Here is a 27,292-nt window from a genome sequence, read left to right as displayed (position 1 = left end):
TTCACTCTTGAGACAAAGAATTCAAATTGAAACAATAAACCCATCACGCGAACTTCTATATCGCCTCCTCCAATGACCTTAATGTATTTTGAACCCAAGCAACTACATTGCAACACACATCTCATAGAAACATAAAGTAGATTGTTCTGGCAAGTCAATCGTCCAAGATCAAGTAAAATGAGAGATATGTCAACTCAGAGATCTGAGAAATATGTCCAATTGTGTCCAAGCATTGCCGCGTTTATCCCAAGACCGCCGAAATTGTTCTTGAAGTTTGACGACATTTTTCCGTTTGCGCTTCCCATCTTCCCCGAAGGCTCTTCTGAGAATAGATTTAATCTCATATCGCACCGCTTCCACAGTCCCATCTGGTGCTTTTCCAAGCCTGTGTACTCGCTTCAGGCCTGCACTGCTACGAATCTGGAAGAGCTCAAATGCGACGTCAAGGGTATGCGAAAGTCGAGCGGCGTTCATTGGTTGATCGAATGCAAATGGCCAACAGATCCTAGATTACACATTTTGAATATTAGAAGGCAGCTGATGAAATATGAACGGGGATATTTCAACACACATTGGTACACCCTCCCAGATTGCTTCTATGACATTTTCGTGATCTGCGTGCGTCACGTACCAAGCGGTCACCTATGGTGATCGCAGAAATTTGTTAGATAGCTATTCATGTTTACGATCCTTTTTGGCTCACCGGATGTCTTAGAATAAGTCGTTGGAGAGGCTTTCGTGTCAGTAAAGCCTTGTCATAACTACGAACCTTCTGGATGACAGTGGCGGATAGTGGAAAATAAGGAGAGGTATGGCCGAGGATCTGATGGGTAAAAGTAACATTGAAAAAAGAGAACGATGCGATGGAAAAGTACTCACATACGGCAACCCACGCTCCATCACGGCCTCCAGTATTGCTATGAATTTATCTACTTCACGCGGCCAATGAACTGATCCAAAATAGAACTGTGTTACAGTCCTAAACGCGTATACTTCTAGGAAAAGATCCAAACAACTTACATAAAGAAGAGAACGTGTACCACACCTTTCTTGACTCGATTCGAGAAATTGTCTAATCCGATATGTTTCTACCACTTCATCTGTCTGCTGCGGCTGTGAAATGAGTGGACCGCAAGCGTATACGCCGCAAGATGTCTCTTCAAACCAGCTTCTGAGAGCTGCTGTTGCTTCTGCTTCGTAATCTTCGGGTGTGGCCAAGATAAGACCGTCGCACAATTTGAGGACGCTACAACAAACGAGAAGCTCAGAAAGTTCGAAGAGGACGCCGGTACCGCATGCCTACCACATACTCATGCGCCACGAGCATTAATTCTCCAACCTGGCTCTCGGTACCAATGAGCTACACATCCATACTTTCAGCAACCACGCTGTAGGGCATGAGAGCTGAAGCCAGACCTTCTGGGGCTGACACTCGTGGTCATATATAAGAGGTAGTCCGGGTATATAAATTAAACAGTCGGTATTCCCTAGTGATATCTGAAGAAATCCCATCAATTTGCTCCTGGACGCTCGACTGATTCAACTTACTAGTCCAGCAGCCTCTTCTATCGACGATTTAATCAGGCCGGCCTGGTAGCTGCTCTTAGCGCGAAGATCACCAATACCACCAATGGTGCTGGGTCCGCCGATGCGAAACAGGATAGATGCTGCACCTGCAAACCAAGCGAAAACTTTAATGCGTTCATGACTCACTCTCCGGACAGTTTCTAATGGTGTACGGCCGTATAACTTCGTGGGGTTGAGTTCAAGGTAGGTGATTAGCAGGTTGGGACGTGAAATCAGGATCGCGAGCTCACATCTACGACTACGGCAGCGGGGATAAGATCGGTGCAGTGTTGAACGCCAGTATGCATGCATTCCACGGGCTCTCCGTTCACAAGCTTTTCATATGCGATCCCAAACGCAGCATCCAGGTTGCCCCGACCCAATGGAAGACTTCCATCTTCAACAAGCGAGATGACTCTAGATCCATATGAGTAAGATCATCAATATATCTGTTGATGACGTACACGATTTTATCGAGTAGGTGGATGTCGCGCTCCTCGAAACACTGTCGTAGCTCGTTCGTGATGCGAGAGTAGAGCTTTTCCGTCGTGAAGAATGTGATGTAAACTGAGCGCAGCTTCGTCATATGTGCGGCCAAAATACACAATGGACGCGTATGCCCTATTTAGCATATCGTTAGCATGGAATACGTGCCACTACAGCTAAACACCAAACCCCAAGAGTCATATGGAAATAGAACAATATGTAAGACTTTGCGAAAGGAACTGCAGATTGTACCCATAGATAAAACGGGCTGGTAGAAAGGTAGATCAGAGGAGGAAGAGAGATACGCTGGCAGTCGCTCTTCATATCTTCCATGGCGACTGGCACGCCCCGGACACATGGCAAAGAGAATCGCCATCCTCGACTATCTATCAGACTAAGGGGAGGGAAGCTGGGCCTTCGGTATTACCTTTCGAAAAATCGAGGCTTGCGATATCGTCCTTCGGGACATTCCGAAAAAGTACACGCAGATCTGTGAGCCATGCTAACGAGCCGACATGAGGATTCGTCAAGCATTGCACCCTTCTTTGACATAGCGGTCAATCCAAAGAGACTGTCTGTACCTTTATGGGGGACCACTGGATACCTCAAGACCTGCGACTTATGCATGATGAATATTCAATGCTCCATGGTAGCAGCCTTGCTGGACACTGCCGCATGCCCTTTGCGAAGTCACGATAAGTCACTGATGTCCCTGGTCAGCCGGCTAGAGCTGGAAACGTGAGAACAAGAGTCACAGACATTCCCTCGAGAGTACTTGCCAGGCATTTCATTCACCTATTTTTCAATGATTGCACGCCCATCTATCAGTGCTTAACGATACCATATTCATGTGCATTTCAATTGGTAGACATTAGTTAAAGTTAAAAAGATCCGTAGACAGCCGGCGCCGCTATACTTCTCTAATGCCTAGGCGGGTCGCGACTGACATGGACTGGATGAGGATTGAAGGATAGCAAGACAGCAGACATTGCACCAGCACCTGAAAGACACCAGCTTGAAGCAAAGTTGCAGCAAGTATTTAGTATACATTGAGAGCCGTAGCCGTGAGATATTGGAAAACAGTGAGAACTCGGGGTAAAGGTGAATGACGGACGACGGACCATTGACGACCGGCGTCGGACTGAGTTGCCCGGGCTTTGAATGAACACGGTCACCTGACCGCGAGAGTGATCTCATTCACTGGCTTGCTCCACGCGCTCACTCGCCGAGAATAGACACTGCGGTTGCCCACGTCCATACTTTTGCGTGTCATGCCTCCCTGCTTCCTTTCACTACAACCATCATCACCTCCTAGACCTCCTTGATGTCGCAGGAACAAAATCCTCAGCTGTTGAACTCTATAGTTCAGCAGTTTTTGAATGAGGGGAAGCGTTTCCTTGTGCTCACCGCACAGGCGATCGTCTCTCTGGCATGGCTCTGGCCCCTGAGGGGTATCTACTTCTCAATTTCCAGTACGTGTACTAACATTTTCCTGCTTCCAGTAAGTGCTTTGACACCGCCATCTGACCTGCTAGATCCAAGTGTGATTATGTCAGTTCGTGCCGCTTTGATGAAGGCACTGCTGACCTCCGCCATAATATTCGGAGCACTCGCCTTCTTCACTTACATCCCCCAAATGGGCGTTCTGGCCTTGTTCTCTGGGCCGCTCGCCCCTATCCTGGCCCTCTTCCTCGTTGGTGCCGAGTCCGCGCTGGTTGTCGCCTTCTTCGCTCGTCCACTCTTCCTTGACCTGGCGTTGTCCCACGTGTTCGACGCGACCCTTCGTGCGCGCGGTCAGGGAGAGCTCGTTAAGACAGGAAAGACGCGCACACCCAGTGCCGCGAGGGGAGCTGCATCGAACGTGGAGAGCGCTTTGGTGAAGCCGTTGCAAGCACTCTCCAGAGATGGTTTAGTGCGCTACCTAGTTACACTTCCACTTAACTTCGTGCCGATCGCGGGGACGGTGTTGTTTGTTATGTACAACGGCTATCGCGGCGGGCCAAGCTGGCATTCAAGGTATTTCCAACTGAAAGGGTTCTCGAAGAATCAACGCGCAGCATTCGTTCGACGCAAACAAGGAGAGTACGCTGCGTACGTATAACCGCATGCTGCTTGACTTCTGCCTTTACTGATAAATTCTGTAGGTTTGGCACTGTCACCCTCTTATGTACCTTTATACCCTTCGTCGGTCTGCTCTTCAGCTTCACAAACACTGTCGGCGCAGCCATGTGGGCTGCTCACCTCGAAGCACAAGCAAATTTAATCGATACGCCCACACAGTCTAGACTGACGGAGATGACGGGACAGACAGTCGAGCAGGCGGAAACGACTAAAGAGCAACCAATAAAATCTAGCGGACCAAGGGCACAAATTAGCGGGACAAAATCTAAGTGATGTCTCGGCGGCATCTACCACAAAAGAACATCATCATTGTAGTAGCTGAGACTGCGATCGTGAATCATACCTCATGTCTCGTAGTGTAGCAATAGTTTCGTACTCTTTCACTAGCACGCTAGTATGTACCGGATACAAGGGCTGTAACTCATTATGCGGACCTTAAAGCCAGACAAATAACACAACGCACACAACACAAATGGTATAGATGTCGAGGACCGGACGTGAGTACAGCAAACAAACGCGTCCTGGAGAATGGCGAAAGTGCGATAAATAGCAGATGGACCATTACTTTCACGATCCTCGTGAAAGGAATAGCCCATCAGCTGTAGCATCGCACTACCAAGCGAAGCCAGTATGCGGGTCGGAATCCGAGCAAAATGTCTTCGGATCAGATATCTGAATGAACAGGAGAATGAGAAACGAGGAGCAACTTGAAGTATCAGTGCAAACTCGAGCTCCTTTATACTCGCTCGACGCCCCCACCTCACCTATTGATCTGTGATATACCCTTGTAAAACTCGGGGTACCCAATTGCCGGTCGTGAAGGACCCGCAGGCCAAAGCGTTCGACTTTTTTTGTGATCCCTTTACTTATTGTACGTCCGCGAGGACCGAGCCCTATGTAGACAGTAAATATATCGTGTATAACTAGCCCAGTATGTCAATCACATTCGAAACATAAGCATTATGGACACGGTCCGGCCAGGGCGTTGCTGGGCGTACGGTCTTCTCTAGCCCGGATGTCACTTCTCCCTGATGAGATCGCCAAACGCTTGGTGGAATCGGCGCGTGGCGTGCACGTATTGCATGAGCGGGCGCACCGCCCCCCGGGCAGGACTGGAGGGTGCGGAGCGAGCTTGGCCCTCGTCCCAATTTGCGTCGAAGGTCGGCACGCTGTGTTCGATAGGACGGGCATTCCAGGAGGTGATGTCGAACGGTTTCAGGCGGCCCATGGCAGGTCGGGCAGCGGTCCGAGTCGGCTTTGTGGATTCGGTGCAGGTGGTGTTGTAGCTAGTAGAGGCAAGCGTTCAACTTGACGAGCACACGTCGTACTAAATTTGTCGCACATGCGAAACGTTGTGAAAAGCCGTGCACAGGGTCCTCGCTTTGGCCAACATGGCCCCGGGGCCCTTCGGTGGAGGCACTGGAGAGAGACCTGAAAGAAAGCGGCAACTGCCACAAGTATTGTGGCGTGCCGTCAAAGCGACCCTCGTCAGCTCACTATCCACGCTCCTGTGTCTACTTGATCTTGCTTAGTTTCCTCGTACTTTTGCGTTGATGGCTATGCTAAGTCAGTGCATCCCGACTCTGTCTGTCCACTGTCGGTTCTTCTGCTCGTGGCTCTGGTATTCGATGAAGTTTTGTTTTGTTCCCTGTTTGTTCTCAAACCCTAAGCGCAACAGCCTGAGGTCAACTTACGTCAATCCAGGTCCATGACTCAAGCGCCGGCCACGATACCGCGCATTCTTGGCTATTCGGATCTTTTGCTTTGACCGATGCCCACAGTCTTAAACGTTCTTCAAGACACCTATACTCGCTGAAAATACTTCGAGTTTTTCGGAACCATGCCTATTGTTTTGACGGAAACAGCACTGGCCTATATGTTGCAACGGTGGGTGTTACCATCGACAGAAGGTACGTCGTGCACAGACCTGTATAAAAGTCGCGTAGCTGACGTTCGCCGTGCAGATACCAACGAAACAACCTCTGAAAGTCGTCTTGGACACATTCCGCCTCTGCCCTTCGAGGTACATGACTACATTCTAGACCACCTGTGGGACGACCATCGCACACTGAAGATATGCAGCCTAACCTGGCGTGCGTGGCTTCCCACTACACGATTTCATCTGTTTGGAAGCATTCATATCCGCTCCTCTCGCGACTGTCAGCGTTTCACTAGGCTCCTGAGTACTCCAATGCTTGGTGCCGAGCTCAAAAACTATGTACGAGGTGTCGTACTCCAGGATTTCCCCTTCCGCGACTTGGATCTGTCCCGAATCCGTGACGCATTTTCCACGCTCTATAAGGTCAACCATCTCACACTTTCTTATTGGCCCTGCAACGACATTATCGCGGACGACATCATTGAGTGCTTGTGCAAAGGTTTCCCACACATCCAAGCGCTGATTTTCTTGGAAATGGAATTCAAAGACTACTCCAACATGTTCACATTGCTTCATTCATTTTCAAAACTCAATCGCATCCGCATCTCGGACCAGAAGCTTTTCTTTCGGAGGTTGGATATGAATTTTCCTGTTGATATTAATATCTCGGGTACGGACCTCCTGGAGCAAGCCGATGAGTCTGCAGGTGAGAGTGTCGCTTCCATTTCCGCGGAGGGCAGCCAAGTCCAAGTCCGTGAGAAAATTCAAGTGCAACATCTTGAGTTGGAAATCAGCACACACAATGCAGTTGTTGGCTCATGGTTTCTGAAAGATCCCAATCGCGCACCTTTCCTAAATTCGCTGGAATTATTTTGGGTGGAAGAGCCTGAGAGTAACGAGTACAGCTGGATTGCCAAGGAGTTACTCAAGTCAGCGACCAATCTGGAAAGACTTAGGTTAAACTCCCTGTCGATTTGGGATTCGGGTCACGGTAAGTGCGTGTTCTCGTGTACTCCTTACGGCATGTTAACATGGTGATCTTTGTAGCGAATCTCATTGAGGGTATCAACCATTTGCGTACGGACAAGCTTCGAAGCATTGTTTTTGGACCTGTGCGTGCAGACTTTTGTTTTACGGATTTGCTATTCTGGGGAGACAACTTGATGTGGATCCCATGTCTTCTCATGCATTGCGCGAACTCGTCGAAGCAGCTGGAGAAGGTTCAGCTTGAGATAACTGTAGATTCCAGTTTCCAAGAGTTGAACGTATTGCCGTGGGTCCACATAGACAATGCTCTCGCTGCCTTGGTGTCCAATCTTCCTCATTTGGCCATCTCGATCGACATTACTCCTATATCCTCTCGATCACAAATCCTCAATGCCACCGAGGACAGCGTCAAATGTGACATCGTGGATAGGATGCCCTTCTTTTCCCAAACGTACGCCACCATCGGTACGATCTCTTGGAGGACTGCGCGTTGCACAAGTGGCAGTGGTGATAGCTTTCAGATTTATACGGTCCTCAATGAGGGGTTGCGCTATACGAAATTTGACTCGTAAAGCAGCGCACGAGCTTACACTCATTCAAGCGGTGAATATATGAGCTGCCGATACTTGTCCTTGAATCTTTAATTCAAAATAATGAGCTTCTATGCCCTAGTGCGCGTGCTCTAACTTGCATACTGCACCGTACTATGTCGTCATCCGCTGGTACTTAGAGAATGCCTCCCTAGTACCTTTTGGCCTCCCAAACTCGCTCTGCGCCGTGCCCCGGCCACTTTGTCACGCGCGCGTCAAGTACTGGCAAATCGACCACCACGAATGAACAAATAATTCCTGTAGGACGGCAAAAGTGCAATGTATGGTAGATGGGCCGGTCATTTCACGACTTCCGTGAAAGGAACAGCCCGTCAACCATGGCATTGCACCACCAGGCCAAGCTAGTGTATGAATCAGTGACTCGAGCAGTTGGATGACTGGCTATCTCGATAGGAGAACAGGGAAGCGGGGAACAGGGAACTAGCACTGAGATGAGCATAATTTCGAGCTCCTTTATACTCGCTTGACATGCCGCCACCTTGTCCCGTTGACTTGTGGTATGACCTTATGAACCTTTCTGGGTTCCGGTTGTCGGTTGCTAGGCACCTGCGGGCCAAAGCGTACTTGGGGCGCATGCAGTGTTGTTTGTTGTCGAGGTATACGTTCCTGCCGGGGCCTACTTGCTTTCGCGTTATTTGCTCGTGCCCTAAGTTGATTGCTATGCTAGGGCGGCCTACGCAGCCCAATTTCGTTTGCACACTGCCATTTACCTTCTCGTGGGACTCTGGTATTTGACAGGAGTTTCTGTCCAGCCGTCTCGCCATACTCAAGCGCAGACGGGGGCCAGTTGACCTCAATCTGGGCTCATGACTCGGAGTGTCGGCCACAGTCATGCGTTGTAAGAGGCTCGAACTTCATCGCCTTGGTCAGGCCACATTAGAGCGCCCGGGGAAAGCAAATGAACCTGCAGGCGAGAATTTTGCCTCCTCTATTACAGCAGACGGCCCAGCCCAAGCTGGCAAGAGTCGGGCGAGAGACCCAAGTTGCAACATCTTGCCCTTAGCGCCAGTGCGCATGCCGCAGTCGTTGGCTCCTGATTTCTGAAGAATTCTAGCCGTCTCCTCCCAGATTTGCTTGAATTATGTTGGGTGGGAGGGGTCAAGGAGCCGCTCAAATCAGCAACCCATTTGGAAAACCTTATGCTAGGCACTCCGATGCGCATCTTTGGGGTTTAGGTCACGGCAAGTGCGCATTCTCATGCGTCTCTTAATCGCATTGAGCATGGCGATTTGTGTAGCGAATTTATGAAAAGTAGCAGCTATTCATGTATGGACAAGCTTCGAAGCGTCGTCGTTGGGTCTGTGTAGACGGATCTCTTCGTGCATCAGAAATTTTAGGGTTATGAGACGGTGTGGATTCTTGGTCTTTTCAAGCAGCTTTGCATGAGCTCATCAAAGCAGCTGGAGACGGTTCAGATTCAGATATTCTGCTACTCAAAGTTTTATGAGCTGGGTACACTTCCGTGGGATTATATGGACAACGCTCTTGCCGCCTTAACATCTATGTTTCCGCACTTGGCCGTCTTGATCGACATTACGCCTTTGTCTTCTCGGATACAACTAATCAACCACTCCACTCACGACGATGTCTTTCGCGACGTCTCGTCCAAATCATTTCCTCTTGTTCAGAACGCATGCAAGAATTGGCTGGAAGGTTGTTTCGAACCGCGCTCGCCTTCGGGTTTATACATACGGTCGTCAAGTGTCGCGCTCCATGGTTATTGGCGTGTAGAACAGAGTGTGAAGTCTATCGTTTTATATTCAGTACTATAGGTTCGTTCGAGCGATGTATATACGGTCGCTAAAAACATGTCTCCGAGCTTTATGCTACTTCGGTACACGTTTGGACTGCATACACATTATCGCGACAATTAGTAGTAATGAACGCTCGCGTCTTGTGATACAAAGTATCGTGTCAAGAAGAAGGCTCGACCAACACTCAATGTTCCAGTCTCGAGTATCTTGGGCGTAGTCACTGTTAATTAAGTCTACCTCACAGTCCCATCTTGATTCCTTGCGAGTCGGCGCGAGCCTACTGAGGCGCTCACGTGAGCGCGTCAGTTAGGTTGGCGGCAACATCCGAAGAACTACGCAGTTGTTCCCAAGCCACCGATCCCATCGTGCTTAGTGGTGGATTAACGTATCGAGTCCGTAGGCAGGACCAGCGACAAGACAAACACCCGACAAGATGGTCAGTACATATTCTTGTTCACCGTAGAAGTCGTCGGCTGAGACAAAGATGCTGTTCAGGCCGACCAGAAGACCGCGCCCACGAACCCCATGAAAGAGCTTCGCATCGACAAGCTCGTTATCAGTGCGTCTTGCCCTCATGGAATCTCTCTACCCGCTCATGGTTCCTCTGCTGTTTACAGACATTTCCGTCGGTGAATCTGGTGATCGTTTGACGCGAGCTTCCAAGGTGCTCGAGCAACTTACTGGCCAGACACCCGTCACCTCCAAGGCGCGCTATACCGTCCGTACCTTCGGTATCCGTCGTAACGAAAAGATCGCGGTGCATGTCACCATCCGAGGGCCGAAGGCGGAGGAGATCCTTGAGCGTGGGCTGAAGGTGAAGGAGTATGAGCTCCGCCGCAGGAACTTCTCGGAGACCGGCAACTTTGGCTTCGGTATCCAGGAGCATATTGATCTCGGTGCGCGATATGACCCGGGCATTGGTATCTTCGGAATGGACTTCTACGTCGTAATGGGTCGACCAGGAGCACGTGTGGCGCGGAGGAAACAGAAGAAGGCGCGGATTGGCTTCCAACATCGGGTTAAGAAGGAGGACACGATGGCGTGGTTCAAGCAGCGATTCGATGGTATCATTCTGGTATGTGCCTCCTTTTGTGGGCCACAATTATCACTCATTCCAATCCTACAGGCCAAGTAGAGGTTTTCATATTCATCATTCGTATGTCGTTGCATTATTACTATGACCTACTACTCGCCATGTATCACATGCACGCAAAACACCCACCATCAGACCATCATGAGATGATTCTCCGGTTTGTTGAGCCTATGCTCACTGTTCACCCCATTGTCAACGTATAAGAACATCTGCTTAGGATGATAGAAGGGTGGCTTGGCAAATTTGCGCGTTCAGGCTGGTCTTTGGCTCGCCTTTTGCAGTCGCAATTGATGTCAATCTTTGTTCCGGCTGATATGGCTGTTTCAAATCGTGACTTTTTATCTCATTTGGCGTCCGTGGACGACGGTCCGGCTACAAGATTACAATGCGCTAATTCATGTCCAGAATATATCATTTTCCTGAGGGCATGTCACTTCTAGCCGTTCTTCCCCTAAGAGCTCTCGTGCATGCTCTAACCTGTTCTTGATGTCCTCCACCACGTCTGCGCGCACCAAGACCTCATCCAAGCAGCTCGTAACGACAATAGATAATGTGAACCCCATAAACTGTTCTGCTAGCGCTGAGAGCTGGGCGTCGATGTCCCTCCAACTGAGAACACCGAGGCTATCGAGTCCCGCGATGTTAAGAGATAATTTAATTTGTTGAATATTTGTCGAGTTGTTCTGTAACGATCTAAGCATTGCGGGTATCCATCGCATATCGGGAATCCCGCCCGGAAGGTGAACTATTCCGAAGTGAAGTGTGCGAAGCTCAGGGAATTGCAGCGCGCGCAGAGCGTTGAGGAGGGGTTCTGTGGAATGGTGATTGAGTGGGTATCGACACGTGTCAATGAAAATCAGCTTTCCCTTTGTATAAAGTCACAACTCACCACGCGATGTGTATCCATTGAGCATGATTTGAAGATCCATAACCGTCTCGGCGCATTTGGCAAGGAATGAGGTAAAAATCGGAAGTGCGCTGTCCCGGATGTACGTCCAAGAGATCCGCGCTTGCTCTAGTGCTCGCAGCTGGAAGGGTGCATTTAGGAGCAACAGAGCCGTAGCGTCGTTGTACAGCCCGTGCCCCAATTCCAATTTACGAATCTGAACCATTCGCTTGACGTCGACCGATGTCCCTGATTCGAGCACTTCATCGCCGAGAACCTGAGGCAGATCCGATTCCAGCTCGTCAACCCAGTGTCTTCGAATAGTCGCAAACTGAGACGCATTTGACAACCAAATACCGGAGGTGACTTTCAGTGCCGACAGCGCAGGGAACGCTGAGAGCATGTGCCGAAGGCGACGCGGCTCGTCCATCCTTATGTCTTCAAGGCAGAGTTCACTGATATCGGGAAAGAGAACTGCTAGCTCTTCGACGACGGGCTGCCACTCGAAGCACGTAGGGGTGAATCGTGTGAGTCGAAGATGGCGGATATGACCGAGCTGTTGGAACGACGAAGGGAGCGTCGGCCCAAGCCAGTCTTCGAGGGGGTATATGCTTACGAGTGAGAGGGAACGAATGTAGCGAGTGAAGTCGGGGATGGTTGGGAGGCGGCCGTGGAGGGTGCTCTCGAGGTGACTAACTTCGTGCCGGCCGGACAAGGAGAGGGCATGAAACAGGTGCAGACGAGTGGTTGGAAGCCATGTGCGGCATACTAGACTGCATGCCTCTAGGGTGCGGCGGTCATTCCAGAGGTTGTCGAGAATGTAGTCGGATAGCTCTATGGGAAGCTCGGGGAGACCTGGTTGCCCATGCGCGGAAGCGTCGAAGTCAGTCGCCACTATGACGAGAGGGCGTACGTGCTCACTGGTGGTATCACACATGAGAGAATGCAGCTCGAGAGTGTCAGCGTTGGGCAATTTCTGCGACTGAGGAAGTCGTTAGCAACGACTGGGATCCATCGTTTCGTACGCGTACCTTTATCCTAATCTTTGGAAATAAATATTGGCATGCTACTATGACTCCAAAGCGACAGTCAACGCTCGGAGAGTCACAGAGACAACTGATAGCTCTAGATGCAGAGCGTTCACACAGACGGTGCGGCGGAAAAGCAAGCTTGATCTACTTATCTCTCACCGCAGCGTCACGACGGTTGCAGTCGGCTGCAAGCGTACAATCTAGTACAAATCGAACTGGTACTAAGTGCTGCATACTGATTGTTCATGATCGTTGAGCAAACCGATCCGGGGTTTGCAGCAATCACATGTTTCATTGCCCCATCGAACTTGAACCGACTCCGGCCCATCTTTTCTCCCGTGCTCAGAACAGCACATCCTCTGCCCACTCTCTATGCCACTCATTCCCCATTCTCCTGGTTTTACCAGAAGTATATTTCTGCGTGCCATGTCTACCCGCCTTCGTCCGGACAAATGGAAGAGCCTCGCGCCCCCACCCCTCCCGGGTCCTGCATTTGCTGCACAGAGCTCCCTCCCGCGTTTGCCTGTCCCGCCTCTGATAGATACCATTAGCAGACTCAAGGAGGCTCTTCGCCCAATTGCGACAGATGACGAGGAATACAGCGAGGCTATACGAAAAATTGATTCATTTGCAAGCGGGCCAGCCGAAGAGCTGCAGCGCAGGTTGCAGGCGCGACATGCGGAGACCACACACTGGCTGGAGGACTGGTGGGACGATGGCGGATACCTGGCTTACCGCGATCCGGTAAGCAACACTTCAGGCATCCAGTGGCCAGTCATCACACCTAGGTCCTTCAGGTCTTAGTCAATGTCTCGTACTATTGCAAGTCGTCTGTCGTTTGATCATGCATCTTTGACGCTTAAGTGTAATTCCAACCATAGACGGATTCGATGACCACCCGGCACATCTGCCTCAGACACCAGCACACCGGGCCGCCTCAATCGTGCGCGCCGCCATGCTGTTCCGCCAGAAGCTCAAGTTAGGTCAACTTGAACCAGAGGCAACGAAGGAAGGTCCGATTTGTATGGATACGTATCGGTGTGTATATTGACCACTAACGTTTCGAATACCATTCAGCTACGTTGACTATTTATCTAACCAGCTTCTCCCAGGTGGATGTTCGATTGCTGCCGTGTTCCTGGTCAGCCCGCAGATTGGAGTGTAACCTATTCGAATGCGGGTGACCGCGGTGATTCTGGCCACGTAGTTGTGCTTCGCCGGGGTCGTGCATGGAAATTGGAGCCATGGCAGGAGGGAAGCTTGTTGAGTGTTTCTGAATTACTGAAGTGAGTCTATCTCAGCTGCTTGTGTGTAATGTTTATCACACGCTGTACAGGCAGATTGAGTACATATATGCGCATACAGCGGAGGAATACCCTGCTGTCGGTCTTTTAACTGCGGGGGACCGTGATGCGTGGACTAAGGTAAGGCGCTCTCTATCTTAACTACTGTAAAATCTGACGTAGATACCTTTTAGGACTACGACGCGCTTGCAGCTCATCCTCAGAACAAGGAAGTTCTTCATACAATCCACTCTGCGGCGTTCGTGCTTTGCCTCGACACTGAACACGCGCCGGATTTGGTTTCGCATAGCCGATTGCTGTGGCATGGTGCTATTTCGTCCTCGTCTCCTGCAGAAATGGGCCTTCGTAACAGGTGGATGGATAAACCGGTCCAGTTTGTCGTGATGGACGACGGGAAGGCCGGCCTAGTTGGGGAGCACTCCGTAATGGACGGGACACCGACAGTAAACCTCTGCGATCATGTTCTGGACACGATCGCCGCTCCAGGGTTTTCCGAAACCGAAACTATGTCGTCCATCTCCGTCCATCCATCACCACTGGATTGGTTCATTTCTCCGGACACGGAAATTGCCATCACACGCTCCGCGAGCGCTGCTCACGCCCTAGCTTCAAGCCAAGCACTGAATATCGTGCGCACGCGGTATGGAAAGCGCGAGATCAAGGCGTTTGGCGTGTCGCCGGATTCATGGGCGCAGCTCCTTGTGCAGTTTGCCTACGCGAGACTGTTGCGCGCACGCGGAGAACGCCGTATGGGCGGGACGTATGAGGCTGCGTCGACGCGGCGATTCTTCAAGGGCAGGACGGAGGCGATCCGCGTCGTGAGCACAGAAGCAGATGCCTGGGTGCAGGCAATGGATGACCCGGTCGTGAGCATGAAGGTGCGAAGGGAGCTATTTGCAGCTGCTGCAGGAGTGCATATAATGAGGGCGAGGATGGCAGGAAAGGGGCTGGGGGTCGATCGGCACTTGTTAGGTGCGGGTTTTTAGGATGCTGCACATTGTGTAGATTGCCGCTAACGCGGAACTGCGGCGATATAGGTTTGAAGAAGGTTCTTAAAGAAGGAGAAGCGATGCACGAGATGTTCTCTGACCCCGTCGTTACACGCTCGAGCTATTGGGTGCTCAGCACATCCGCTGTGTTCTCGAAACACTTTGGACCGTACGGGTGGGGAGAGGTCGTCCCTGATGGATTCGGCGTTGCATATATGACGGGATTTGACGGTTCGTATCTATGTTTTCAGCATTCTTTAGCACTCATCTGTGCCGTGTAGACTATCTACAGTTTACCATCACCTCCCGGACCGAAATGCCCAACGAGCAATTTTGCGCGGAGATTGAGCGTGCTGCAGAAGATTTATACAAGCTACACTCTACACTAGGAAAAGAGCAGCAGGGGTTTTCCACTGCACCACCCAATTCGAGGCTGTGACAACTGCCCCGCATACTCTACAAAGACCCTATCATCTCCTTGCTTGTGGGAATTATCCTGGACATCATACCTGGCCATAAACTGTACTATTGTCAAATGCTTGAATCATTCCAGTGCATCACTCCAGTGACCGACTCACTGACAAGTATGGTCTCGTTTATGCTTGGTCATTAAGCCTGATGTTACAACAACAGTTTTGCCATGTCTGGCACAGTCTGTCATGTTGCAAACGAGAGCCTAGGATGCTTAATAGAACCGGAACAAAATATCTCTAACAACAAAATGTAAACTTAATCTATCTGCTCGACCGCTAATGCGTATGATTACAATCCCTGGTATACTGTCTTACAATAGTGAGAGACGACGGATAAAATAGGCACTGTCCGCAGGCGAGACGACAACACTCAATTAGAAGTGGAACAGCCCCCGTTTCTTCTTCTTCTCGTCCTTCTCCTTGCTCGTGGTACTGTTCACAGAGGCCGTCGAGCCAGTGAAGGAGGGCACTGATGGTTTATGCAATCGCCCTGGCTCCTGGCGGTGCTTGGGCTCCGGCGCCGCAGCGGGCTGTGGACGCGGCGCATCGCGAGTAAAGTACTTCTCGTCGTAGTATGCCTGCAGAGGCCGCGCCCCCTTGCTCTCGGGGAGTCCGTTGGGGATTGCGCGCGAGCCCACGCCGCCGAGGTCCAGGACCTTGAGATCGTCGACAAACTGTGTAGGTGTAGTGACGTGCGTAGAACCTGGCGTAGCCCTGGGTCTCGCATCAGATGCCTTAAACGCCTAGAGACGGAACGCACCGATAACGATGTCCTTGTTCAAGGATTTGGACAGGAGATACGCTTCTCTCATCTCTCCATAGGTCATACCGCCGGCCACGAAGACGAAGACGCGCTGTCGAATTTCTTCCCGAGCACCGCCCGGCTTGGCGGCGCGGTGCCAGCTAGGCTTCGCACTCCGCAGAGAAGTTGTGGGCTGTATGGGTGATGCGGTGCGCAAGCTGGGTGTTGCTGGCGCTAGTGATGGTGCATCTTTAACATAGGGAAAGAGCGTGGGGTCGAGTCGGTTATTGACGTGATCCTATGCGCTGTGAAGCCTGCGTATAATAGGGTCAAATTAAGATACTCACCTCCAGTACTGTTCGCAATAGAGGTTTGAATCGAGATAGCTCGTATTCCTCCTCGTTGTTCGTCTTTTGTTTGATCTTCTTCTTCACATCTCGATCTCCTGGACCCTATCGACGAACGCGGGATAAATAGTTTGAGAGCAAACATGACCTGTTGACTCACTCTGCTTATCCGTACTCCAAAGTGCACCAAAGCATTGACTGCATCCTGCTCTGCCATCAACAGTTTTGCATGCTGGTACAACCTTCGCCGGTCCTCGTCTGGCACGCCTTCGCGGAATTGGATGTAGAGGGCGATCACGCGAACCTTGTTGGAGTTACTGCAATGTCGGTTTGACATGAGATTAAATATGCACGCCCCGTGATGGCGGGGCCCACGCACATAACATCTCGGCTATCCAGCAGTGGCACCATTTCCTCTACCAAGGTTTTCGGCGTCTTACCTTCAGCTGTCAAACCTGTTGCGCAATTCTAATGACAGGTTCAATAAATTTAGAGAGCGACAATCTGATCACAAACCTGCTCGACTGCTGCAACAGAGGGCAGCTTAGCGCGTTCGAAGATCCCCATACACTCTTGAGCCATGTTTAGGTGCAATGAGAACTAGCAGAGAGATTAAACCGGAGGGTAAATGTATAGCAACGATCTACCTTCTCTCGTTGCTCCTGATACTGCGGTAGGTTGGCAAGCATGTCCTTCATGTCATTCAGGTTTGCTGCTCCCTCTCTGCATACTGGTCAATGACAGTTATAACTCATACGTCACCACAACCCATACCCCTTGAATCCAGCATTGTCCTGCAAAAACTGGTTGAAGTCCGCCATCAGCTTGTCGATTGCCTCGCGCATGTGCATATGCCGAACAGCGGTCCACACGTTGTCCGCGTCGGAAAGTATCGCAGCCTTGTCCTCAAATGTACCTTGCGCGGACTGGAACTTGTATGTGTACTTCGTACCGTCTTCGATAGGAAGTAGATCGTTTGCCATAGCTTGGTAAGTAAATTCATGTATGAAAGGGGAGATAGTGTCCATGGCACGGTCTGTGATAATCATTGTAGAACGTGGTCGAGGAGGGTCGGATGCTTTCTGCCAAGCACGTCCCGTCAGGGACATGCAACGATCGCTACACATTGATTGGAACGTACCGGGAAATCAGGGTTAGCCTTTTTGTACTCATCCAGCTCACGCTGCACTGCGAACGCGAGAATCTTGGTTACAAAGTCGGAATCCGCAGCTTCGTACGATCGTGCTTCTGCACCACGCGCTAGCTGTGTGCGCCATCGTCCGCTGCCCTCTGCTGGTGGCGGAGCGCGCGTGGACGCGTGCGGCTTGAGTGCGCCAAGAGGTGCGTGGTGGCTCGGCAGATAGTAGCGAATATAGGGATATTCGTTGAGGGTAATGCAGACGTTGACAATCTATGTCGCCTGTTGTATTACATTTGATGCATCTCATGCGACCAAGCGGATCTCACCATCTTACTCGCGAACCGCAGTTCCTCTTCGAGACGACTACGAGCGGAGGGGAACGCTGAGTCGCTCCGAGGTGGGCTATAAATGTTGAAGAATGCACCGGGTAACTTGAGGGAAAAGGCTTGAGCTTCAATGGCTGTAGCAGATGGGCGCAGGGCTATCACTGAAAGGACAGTAGAACACCTACAGACATACGTACCCCAGAAGTTAATAAACAGTTCCTGCAAAGCTTTCAAATGCGGTTCCGCTGGGGACGACGTCAAGCGTTGGAATAGCTGCTCATCCAATCCTTCCGGCAAACGATCAGCCACAAAATCACGGCCCTGAACTGCCACACATACCGTCAATGAAGAAGAGATGAGCACCAGCATATTGCTGTTTCCCGTCGGAGAAGTCTCTGATTATTCGATCGACGTTCTGCGAGGTCGACATTAACAGATACATGGCCTCAAAACCAGGCTGAGGCTCGCGATAGTTGGTGATCGATTCAATCACTTGTAGCGAATTTATTGATCGCTCAAGTGTAAAGTGCAATATGATGCTCACGCGTAACGTTCTCTTGGAGGATGTCATACTGTTTCAAGACGGAACCCAGCAGCTGCTGAGCATGCTCATCCACAACCAAAATCTTCCATCTGCCCGGGGGGTTAACGGCTCTAATTGCGTCCAAGAACTCTGCGCAGTGTTCAGCAGATGATGCGAGAGTCTGCGAACTTACAACACGTACTATTTCGCACAGTGTTGATGAGAGAGGTCATGACGGTTCGTGAGAGGCAGAGGCAAATGAGTCTCAGCTGCGTACAGTTCTGGTCGAGCGCACTAGCGCCCATCTCGGCTGACCGCGTCCATTAATAGGCGCTCAAATCATGGTTCCGTCCAATTGTCTCAAGTAATGCTGTCTTAAGCGTACGCTAATGGCTTAAGTATCGACTGGTGAGCGGATGCAAATCACTCTTATTGGATGATTGACATATGCGCATTGAGCCGATTCAATGTCTGGACACTGGCTGCACTGGGAATCAAGTTCTACTAGTAAATCTCTCGATGAGTCTGTGCAAGACTGCGTTTGAACCGTTCTTTTTGCTGAGCGCTCAGCGAATAGTAGCAATAACCGACTACTGGCCGGTTGCCATGCACCTCTTCCAATGCGTACACTTATCATTTCTTCCCGCATGCCATGCTTGCATGCGAGTGGGTATTTTGGACCTTATTTCTCAGCATCATTTGAAACAGACAAGTGTCACTGAGACAATCCACTGGAGCCTGGCAAAATCAATTTGCACGACTGCGCTGACGAAAGCCAGGGTGTTGAGCGCTGCTTTCTGTGTAGTACGTTTTTCCACTCACTCCGCATGTGGACTGGCACCATGACTTCTGCGTGCACCAAATCCCACAGGAAAAGACTCACACTGGACAAGGATCAAATTCCAGCGTCACCTCGGAACCCCCTTACATCCGTCAATGACGTCTAGAAGTCAATTGAGCAGGATCACGCTTGCGATAAGTTTGCGGATGGGTCGGGCGTATACGCATTCTCCACGTCAGTCTGGACGACGCAGGAGCAAGCCAGATGACCGGAGACGCTTTCCCAAGTAATCTGGTAAGGTATGTGATGGATGGTCGGGACTGCGCGACGTAGCATACACGCAGCGAGGAGTAGCACTGGGAACGGGAGACTGTTGTATCGTGCTGCCGATATTCTCCAATTTACGAACATTGTATCGTGTCTGAACTCTGGTGCCAGCCAATGTGGCAGCGGCGTTGCGAAAGGTCCTCCGGTAATTTGGCACGGGCGCTAATCTGCCCTTTCCTGCTCGCCGTCGCCTCATCTTCATCTGCATCCAACTTATCCGTCTGCTCGTCGCTGTCTGCAGCGGGCTGCACATCTGGTCATCATGGATAGACCGTTCGGCCCTCGAGAGCCAGATAAACGCCATGCTGCATACGAGTCCATCTTTGGCCGCCCAAGTGCTTCCCATCATCATCAGACCACCCCTCCCCTGCATTACCCCCAAGTTCAGCTGTCCCCACAACCAAACGGTCAGCCATATCCTCAATACCACCAGCCATATGCGCCTCAGCTAGCGAGGAGAAAGTCAAACTCCTCAAGGGCTGCGTCGGTTAACTACCCTCCACAGTACCAGGTCCCTCCACCCCGGCAGGCCTATTACCCCTCGCAACAGGGCTATCCTCAGTTCCAGCAGCCCTACGCCAATTACCCCAACCCCCACAATCTAGGAGCTCCTTCTGTGATCAGTCGGGCAAGGTCTATCGCAAGTTCTCCCGGGGTGATCGTCCCTCAGCCCGAAGAACCTCCAGATGCCGGTCTCGAGGCATTGACACGAGCGGGCCTCACTCCTGCGCAGGCGTACCAGGCACAAGTCTACATGAATGACCCAATGGGTCAGCAGTTACAGTCTCCCCAACCCGCAGAACTACCACGGCTAGGTGTAAACATCGAAACCGACGACGGACTACTCGGCCTCGACTTTGTTGTGGATAGCACCCCGAGCGAGCCAGGGACGGAGGAGAGCATGGAGTTGCCTTGGCCGAAACATCGTTCCAAACCTAGTAGCGTCCATTCGCGACTCTCCGCTGCGTCATCTCACGTCCCTAATGCTGAATTTACTTCCATGTCCTCTTCATCCAACTCCTCTCGCCCATATCCTCTCCAGGTCGACACTGCCACTACGGGGAATGTTCCCCCTGGAGCTTCCAGTAGCTCTCCTGTATCATCTACTGTAGTCGACATGTCTGGAAGTCTCAATGGACGACGCTCGTCCGAGTCATCGAGGACGCTTCCTGGACCCGGTTTTCGCAAAGATCGTGCACCACAAGATCGTTCTAGGTCAATGTCTGCTACAATACCACCCCAGTTTCGCGCCATGCTCGAGTCTGGACGTATGCCGCGACCGCCCGTACCGCCAGCGCTTGGCGGGCGAGAATCTCCTGCGTCCACGCGGGGGCAGGCACAGCAGCGCTCTCGCACCCCGATCGTGTACCCCGCGCTTCTATCGCGAGTCGCTGAAGCGTTCAAAGCTCGCATCCAGCTACAGGACCGGGTGAAGGACGGACTCACGTACAAGGACGCGTTTGATGGGCGCGAGGCGGTTGACAAGGTCGCATATATCATCAAGACGACGGACCGCAATCTCGCCCTTCTGCTCGGCCGTGCTCTCGATGCGCAGAAGTTCTTCCATGCCGTCACGTATGACCATCGTCTTCGTGATTCGGCGCACGATCTCTATCAGTTCCGCACGAAGCTGCCGAGCCCGTTCGTAAGCGGTGAACTGGCCACCATCGACGATGACAACGAGGGCACTATTAAGACCCCAGGACATCTACTCATCGGGGATGGAGTCGCAGCAGATCTTTCGGCACGCTTGAAAAATAGTCCGACACCTTCTGCTGAGTTTGATCCTGATAGGACACACAAGAACAGTTCGCGGCCCACTTCACCGTCTCCTCCCGACTCGGTTACCTCGCCTACCACGCGACCTCGTCAAGGTTCGGTCTCCTCAGACGATGTTCCTCTGCCTTCGGGTGTCTTCACTCTACTCACCGACTGCTATTCGCCAACATGCTCGCGTGATCAACTTTGCTACTCAATCGCATGTCCCAGACGATTAGAGCAGCAGGCCCGTCTCAATATGAAGCCTCAGCCGGGATTGAAGAAACAGATCAGCAAGGAGAGCTTGGGTGATCTGGTGGTATGTCTTTATGGTATCATAGAAAGTATCCCAGCTCACATACTACTGATTACAGGAGCCAGGCACATTGTGGATCCATACAGTACCTCAGGAAGTTGTCAATAGTGTGTCCGACACAGAAAAGAAGCGTCAGGAAGCGATCAATGAGGTGATTTACACCGAACGCGACTTCGTGCGGGACATGGAGTATTTGCGAGATGTGCGCTTTTACGTGCTGTTCTTTCAATGCGTGCGTGTTCTGACATCCTATGTCAACAGCTTTGGATCAAGCCGCTCAGAGAGTCGGATATCATCCCGGAACCGCGACGTACGGACTTCCTGCAGCAAGTCTTCTGGAATATTCATGAAATCATTGCGGTCAATACGCGATTGCGGGATGCACTAAACAAACGCCAGAAGTCCTATGCTGTTGTCGAGCAAATTGGTGATATCCTGCTGGATGCTGTTCCTCATTTCGGCCCCTTTGTTTCATATGGAGCTCACCAGCTGTACGGCAAGTACGAATTTGAAAAGGAGAAGAGCTCAAATCCCGCATTTGCTCACTTCGTCGAGGTTCATACTCGCTGTTTAGTCGATGCAAGTACAGTATGCTAATACCATTACTGACATGTAGGAAGTGGAGCGACGACCTGAATCGCGCAAGCTAGAGCTAAATGGCTACCTCACGAAACCGACCACTCGACTTGCCCGATATCCCCTGCTTCTGGAAGCTGTGCTAAAGCATACCCCTGACGATAATCCTGACAAAGCCGCTTTACCTAAGGCAGTCGAAATTGTACGCGAGTTCTTGAAATCTGTGAATCACGAAACTGGGAAGGCGGAGAATCGGTTCAACCTCTTGCAGCTGGACCAACAGCTAATTTTCCGACCAGAAGAAAAGATCGTTAGTATTGATGTCTTTTCGGGTTCGCAGAATGGCTATGCTAATTGTGACTTCTACAGGATCTACGCTTGAAAGAAGAAGGTCGAGAACTCATCTACAAAGGCGCATTGAAGAAGCAGGGTGATAGCTCTGAACTGCAAGTATTCCTATTCGACCACGCTCTGTTGATGGTCAAAGCCAAAAGCAAGATTGATCAGTATAAAGTCTATCGTCGGGTAAGAAGCCGTACCTGTCATCCGTGGATATATGACTTATAGTGTATAGCCGATCCCCCTGGAGCTGCTTCTTGTCCTAGCGCCGGACGATTATGCTTCGGGCAAGCCTCACAAAGACCGCGAAAAGCAAAAGCTGTCGAAGAACGCCCCCCATGCTCCTGCCATTCCTATCAAGGATGCGAAGGGTGGTTTCTCTATCACTTTCGTGCACTTGGGTCGTAAATATTATCAGATGACATTGTTCGCAAGCACGTATGTCAGCCAGCGCAAGTGGGTTGAGAATATACAGAAGCAGCAGGATCTCATGCGAGAACGAAGTTGGGTATTCGAGACAGTCACGTTAAGCGAAGGCTTCTTCGTGGGTCCCAATCGTGTTACGTGTGCTGCTCCCTTCGGTATGCCGCTCGATTGCAGCTGAACTTCCACAGCTGAGCTGATGGAATTCATAGGCAACTCTCAGAAGACTGTCTACGGTACTGACGATGGGGTGTACATCTCAAATCTCTGGGAGCGAAACCGAGATCCTGTGAAAGTCCTTGCCCTCAAGGATGTAACACAAGTTGATGTCCTGGAAGACTACCAACTTCTTATAGTACTGTCGGGTATGTTCTTGTTCTATGTCCTCGGCCCGAGACTTACGCTGTCATCATCAGAGCGACAAGTCATCACGTTCCCGCTTGATGCACTGGATCCAATGGACCCAATGGCTGGCCTCAAGCGTGGAAAACGGATAGCAGCGCATATATCGTTCTTCAAGACAGGTGTTTGCATGGGGAAGACGCTTGTATGTGTTGTCAAGGCTAGCCCGCTATCGAGTACTATCAAAGCTCTCGAGCCTATCGACCAAAATGTTCGTGGAAGGAACAAGCCTACATTCCGCAAACTGCTACAAGGCGGTAATGACACCTTGCGAGTATTCAAAGTGCGTCGCGCCATTACCGTTATTGTTGGCATTGCTCACCGTATCGTTACAGGAATTCTATATTCCTGTACAATCTAGCTCGGTTCACTTTTTGAAGACGAAGCTTTGCGTTGGTTGTACGAATGGCTTTGAAATTGTCGACCTGGATACGCTGGACACACAAGGCCTGCTGGATCCGGCCGATACCTCGCTGGATTTCGTGCGGAAGAAGGAAAACCTTAAGCCATTGGCCATCTACCGGATCGACAACGAGATTCTACTGTGCTATGATGGTGCGTAATACCGACGTGTGAGCACGATTGTCCCTCAACGAGTTATTGTTTTTGCAGAATTTGCGTTCTTTGTCAACAAACTTGGCTGGTGGACGCGAAAGGACTTCTTGGTCTATTGGGAAGGCTATCCCACGGGCTTTGGTGCGTTCATATGTTTTCGGTTCATCTCACGGTGTTTAATAGTCCATTCCTTGTAGCGTTGTACTATCCGTACCTCTTCGCATTCGAACCGACTTTTGTGGAAATACGGAACGTGGAGACTGGATCGATGACGCAGATCATTCAAGGCAACAATCTACGCTGCCTCTTCGCAGACACGCCGCCATCCGCTACGAATACCATGAACCAATTCCAGTATAACCCGTATCAGCAGGGATATGGCTACAATCAGTTCAGCCCAACCCCAAGTCCTCACAGCGGGCGTTCATCGACTAGCAATGGCTATGGGCCAGTGCAGCACCAAGCGCCGTATCCCAACTCCTATCAGTCTCGGGCTCCGACATCGGCCGGTCGCGACGACATCATCATGGTCTCCGACGACAAAGTCATGAGGCTGCAGATGACTATGTCTGCCCAGGGACAATAGCCGTGACGACCGTGTCATCTATTTAACCTTGGTTGGAACGGCACATCCTGGACAGTCCGAAGCAGAATGTCTCATGGCTGTGTGTTATCATAGTGTGTTCTCTCCTCATTTAGTGTCCCCGCTCCGCCCTCTGCTCTGACGTCCATCTGGTACGCCGTGTGTGCTGTGTGTCTCCTAGTGTTCCCGTCTTGGTGTTGTCTGCTCATCCGTCTCTACCTCACAGCATATCTATATATATCCTTCCTGCATTTGTAGCCGAGATCACCTGTTACGGTACGCGTAGCTAACATTTATTCAAGTCACGATAGATCACGACGCACATTCCGCGGTGAAAAGTCTGGAGTTACCTTCATTCGCGGCGCGGGTGGTCGCGCACGGCAAGCAACAGTTATCTTTGGGTGAAATGAGGTCATTGAGGTTGAAGCGACGTAAATGCGCTCCTTCAGCTTGCCTCAGCCCTCGTGCTGTGAATCAACACCGGTTTGCATTTCTATGTAGCATCTGAAGGGAGCCCATCCGTTCGGCAAGAGAACACAGCGATACGGTGGCTCGTGCGCACCGCTTGGATACAGGAGTAGTAAACATGCTGCCGGGGCACGACGCCTTCTGATATGCTCCCAAATCTGATATGGAGTGACCCTCACCAGTCATTGTTTTGACCCAGAGCAAGATGATCTCGAGGGCGCCTCTGTGCCTCTCGCTCTGCAGCGCGATCCTTCTTACGAAGACCTCATGCGCACTGAGGGCGACGAAGTTGACGTTGATGAGCATATTGACCGCTCCTTTGCTCCGCTGTTAGCACGTACACGCGTTACCCACTCGTTTGACAGGGGCTGTGCATTTTTTCTGTCAAAATTTCTGCTGCTATCAATTTAAAACTCGGCACCACTAACGGCACTATCGCTTGTGACCCAAAGTCCCGTATTGAAGGTTGTCCTCTTTCGCAAAATCTGGGCTAGTTTTGTGGACGCTCAGATTCTGTGGAATCCGAAGAAAACTCGTGAGATGCATGCATTTGTTCTTCGTGGAAAAATGCGCATAGATCCATTTATAATTGGGTAGGCTTTCTTGATCCTCATCTACCCACTAGCTTACAGAACTACATTTTTGAGTGGCATCCTGGTCAGTAATGTCGTCTTCACGGGGTGCCGTTGTACTGACAATTGTTAAATCAGATTCGACGAACAATTTTATCATCAAAGGTTCAAAGCACATCGGCATGGAATGGCCCTCGCTACGTCAAGCTCGATTCTGGAACATTGCTGGCTCTGCTGACGCAGTGAGTAATATCTGTGATCTCAATTCTCCTTGTTTCCTTTGAGAACCCACTTACGCTTTTCGAATTGTGCTAGTGTCTAGATCGCATCTCTATCACGGTCTCATACCAAAATGTGCTCATTTTACGCCTACATTGTTCGCTCTGTATTTGCCAATTGCAGGTTGTATCAGAGGATCAAAAAATTGCAATGGCGCGTCGCAGCCTAAGATGGCTCACCTCTATGACCGATGAGGTTGAGACTACACAGATCCGCGATGATGACATGGGTGAGCACTACCATGCCAGCTGGCGCGGTTGACTTGTTTGTAGTGCAAAGCCCGAAAGTACAAAGTGTGGTCAAATGCGCATCACCTTTTGTCTTGAAAGTTCTCACCAAAACACGCTGGCTGGGTTCCGCGCTCGTATGCTGGCCAGTGGTCTTTGGCTTGTCCTGACAAGATGAAGCTGTGAGACGGGACGGCTTGAAAGTGATCGGTACCGCTGCGCGTCACAACTCGGTCGATCACCGTTCAAACAGCTTATACGTGATCCAACGGCCTCAGAAAAATTATCAAAAATTATCAAAAATTAGGTAGAGTGAAAAGACATCAAACCTATAGAGTATAGGTGAATAGAATAAGAGAAAGGGCTTGGCCGGGAATTGAACGGCCACTGTCTTGCGCGCAGCGCGGCCGCCCGGGGGGGGAGACGAGCCATCTTGCGCGAAACGCGTCACTGTCTTGCACGGAGCGCGGCCGCACTCACGACCACCGACTGTCGAGCGGGGGGGGAACGACCACGCGCCGCACACGTGATATCGCCGACTGCACGGCCGCGCACAGTGACGACTCTCTTGCGGCGACCCACTGACGACGGACGTCGCCTGCTCAACGACGCCACGGCGCCGCCCACACAACCACCGATCCTCGCCGCCAGGAGGGCCCACGACCACCGACCCTGGGGGGGGGCATCGAGCGCGGCCGCACACACTATCACCGACGTGACGCGTAGCCACTTACGTCAACCGATAGCGACGGCTATACCGACGTCTCATGCATGGTCAACGCCGCCACGGCGCCGCCCATACGACCGCTGACCATCTTGCGGCAAAATACCAAGACTCACAACAGTCAAGTCCCTGAGACTAGCAGGATGTAGCACATGGGATGGGAGTTGAAACTGATGGAGGTGTTGGGCTAGCACTGGGAGGGTATTGGGATTGTTAGGCACAGTCAGGGCAGTAGAGGCAGTGACTTGGGTGGTTTGGATATGATGAGGGATATTTAAGAGTGGTTTTGCATGATTGTAGCACAGCACTTGGCCCCTAGTAGTGAGACTCATGCAGAATCACATCCCCCACTCAGCAGAGCTCAGTCCGACTTCAAAATTTGTTTGAAGTATTGTGTATACCCTATGAACTACAACTATGACCCTCTAAACTGCACCTATGACTGTCAAACTGTGTCTGACCCTAGTCCACACCCCAAAGCACACCCCCACATACAGCTAAGTACTCTGAAGTTCTGCCCCTATGTCCAATCCTTGAATGAGACTTGAATATCCTCAATTGAATCGCACTTCATATTCGAGTCATCAAGCCAGTTCCCTCTATCTTCCCTTTGCTTCTACACTGAAGTCAGAGTGTTCAGACAGTTTGAAACAGTCTCGTGACACTGTCCTGAGAGACATAGTGAAGCCCTTGCTGTTTGAGT

At 51.0% G+C, this 27,292-nt stretch overlaps 7 protein-coding genes across 7 annotated transcripts; 4 read left to right on the top strand and 3 right to left on the bottom strand.

Annotated features, from left to right (window-relative positions):
• Window positions 1-189: 189 nt before the first annotated feature.
• On the bottom strand, window positions 190-2,152 carry FIBRA_03409 (uncharacterized protein; the record flags this gene model as incomplete). The annotated part of the gene is made up of 10 exons (XM_012325252.1): window positions 190-505; window positions 572-642; window positions 704-823; window positions 880-966; window positions 1,021-1,246; window positions 1,311-1,360; window positions 1,417-1,497; window positions 1,549-1,749; window positions 1,818-1,983; window positions 2,031-2,152. 10 exons carry the CDS (start codon window positions 2,150-2,152, stop codon window positions 190-192), a joined length of 1,440 nt encoding a protein of 479 aa, XP_012180642.1.
• A 1,224-nt stretch (window positions 2,153-3,376) lies between these two features.
• On the top strand, window positions 3,377-4,446 carry FIBRA_03408 (uncharacterized protein; the record flags this gene model as incomplete). The annotated part of the gene is made up of 3 exons (XM_012325251.1): window positions 3,377-3,524; window positions 3,588-4,143; window positions 4,197-4,446. 3 exons carry the CDS (start codon window positions 3,377-3,379, stop codon window positions 4,444-4,446), a joined length of 954 nt encoding a protein of 317 aa, XP_012180641.1.
• A 1,567-nt stretch (window positions 4,447-6,013) lies between these two features.
• FIBRA_03407 (uncharacterized protein) lies at window positions 6,014-10,539 on the top strand (the record flags this gene model as incomplete). The annotated part of the gene is made up of 7 exons (XM_012325250.1): window positions 6,014-6,083; window positions 6,138-7,043; window positions 7,100-7,504; window positions 9,809-9,840; window positions 9,900-9,963; window positions 10,022-10,479; window positions 10,531-10,539. 7 exons carry the CDS (start codon window positions 6,014-6,016, stop codon window positions 10,537-10,539), a joined length of 1,944 nt encoding a protein of 647 aa, XP_012180640.1.
• Window positions 10,540-10,892: 353 nt separating this feature from the next.
• On the bottom strand, window positions 10,893-12,320 carry FIBRA_03406 (uncharacterized protein; the record flags this gene model as incomplete). The annotated part of the gene is made up of 2 exons (XM_012325249.1): window positions 10,893-11,308; window positions 11,387-12,320. 2 exons carry the CDS (start codon window positions 12,318-12,320, stop codon window positions 10,893-10,895), a joined length of 1,350 nt encoding a protein of 449 aa, XP_012180639.1.
• A 520-nt stretch (window positions 12,321-12,840) lies between these two features.
• FIBRA_03405 (uncharacterized protein) lies at window positions 12,841-15,146 on the top strand (the record flags this gene model as incomplete). Its single annotated transcript, XM_012325248.1, has 7 exons — window positions 12,841-13,217; window positions 13,279-13,452; window positions 13,527-13,700; window positions 13,751-13,838; window positions 13,892-14,690; window positions 14,756-14,938; window positions 14,989-15,146. 7 exons carry the CDS (start codon window positions 12,841-12,843, stop codon window positions 15,144-15,146), a joined length of 1,953 nt encoding a protein of 650 aa, XP_012180638.1.
• Window positions 15,147-15,554: 408 nt separating this feature from the next.
• Window positions 15,555-18,492, bottom strand: FIBRA_03404 (uncharacterized protein; the record flags this gene model as incomplete). The annotated part of the gene is made up of 14 exons (XM_012325247.1): window positions 15,555-15,883; window positions 15,941-16,220; window positions 16,270-16,374; window positions 16,430-16,586; window positions 16,649-16,737; window positions 16,786-16,869; window positions 16,917-16,992; window positions 17,044-17,351; window positions 17,411-17,680; window positions 17,737-17,870; window positions 17,934-18,023; window positions 18,076-18,228; window positions 18,281-18,409; window positions 18,462-18,492. The coding sequence occupies 14 exons, from the start codon at window positions 18,490-18,492 to the stop codon at window positions 15,555-15,557; spliced, it is 2,235 nt and encodes a 744-aa protein (XP_012180637.1).
• A 1,137-nt stretch (window positions 18,493-19,629) lies between these two features.
• Window positions 19,630-24,322, top strand: FIBRA_03403 (uncharacterized protein; the record flags this gene model as incomplete). Its single annotated transcript, XM_012325246.1, has 11 exons — window positions 19,630-21,444; window positions 21,500-21,643; window positions 21,703-21,996; window positions 22,058-22,327; window positions 22,387-22,542; window positions 22,592-22,937; window positions 22,992-23,144; window positions 23,196-23,464; window positions 23,517-23,736; window positions 23,794-23,877; window positions 23,934-24,322. 11 exons carry the CDS (start codon window positions 19,630-19,632, stop codon window positions 24,320-24,322), a joined length of 4,140 nt encoding a protein of 1,379 aa, XP_012180636.1.
• Between the last annotated feature and the right edge of the window lie 2,970 nt (window positions 24,323-27,292).

The sequence above is a fragment of the Fibroporia radiculosa genome (genome assembly GCF_000313525.1).
Source record: "Fibroporia radiculosa TFFH 294 genomic supercontigs, scaffold2007, whole genome shotgun sequence".
Taxonomy (NCBI): domain Eukaryota; kingdom Fungi; phylum Basidiomycota; class Agaricomycetes; order Polyporales; family Fibroporiaceae; genus Fibroporia; species Fibroporia radiculosa.
Note: the sequence above shows the minus strand (reverse complement) of the source record. Positions and strands in the feature narration are given on the sequence as shown.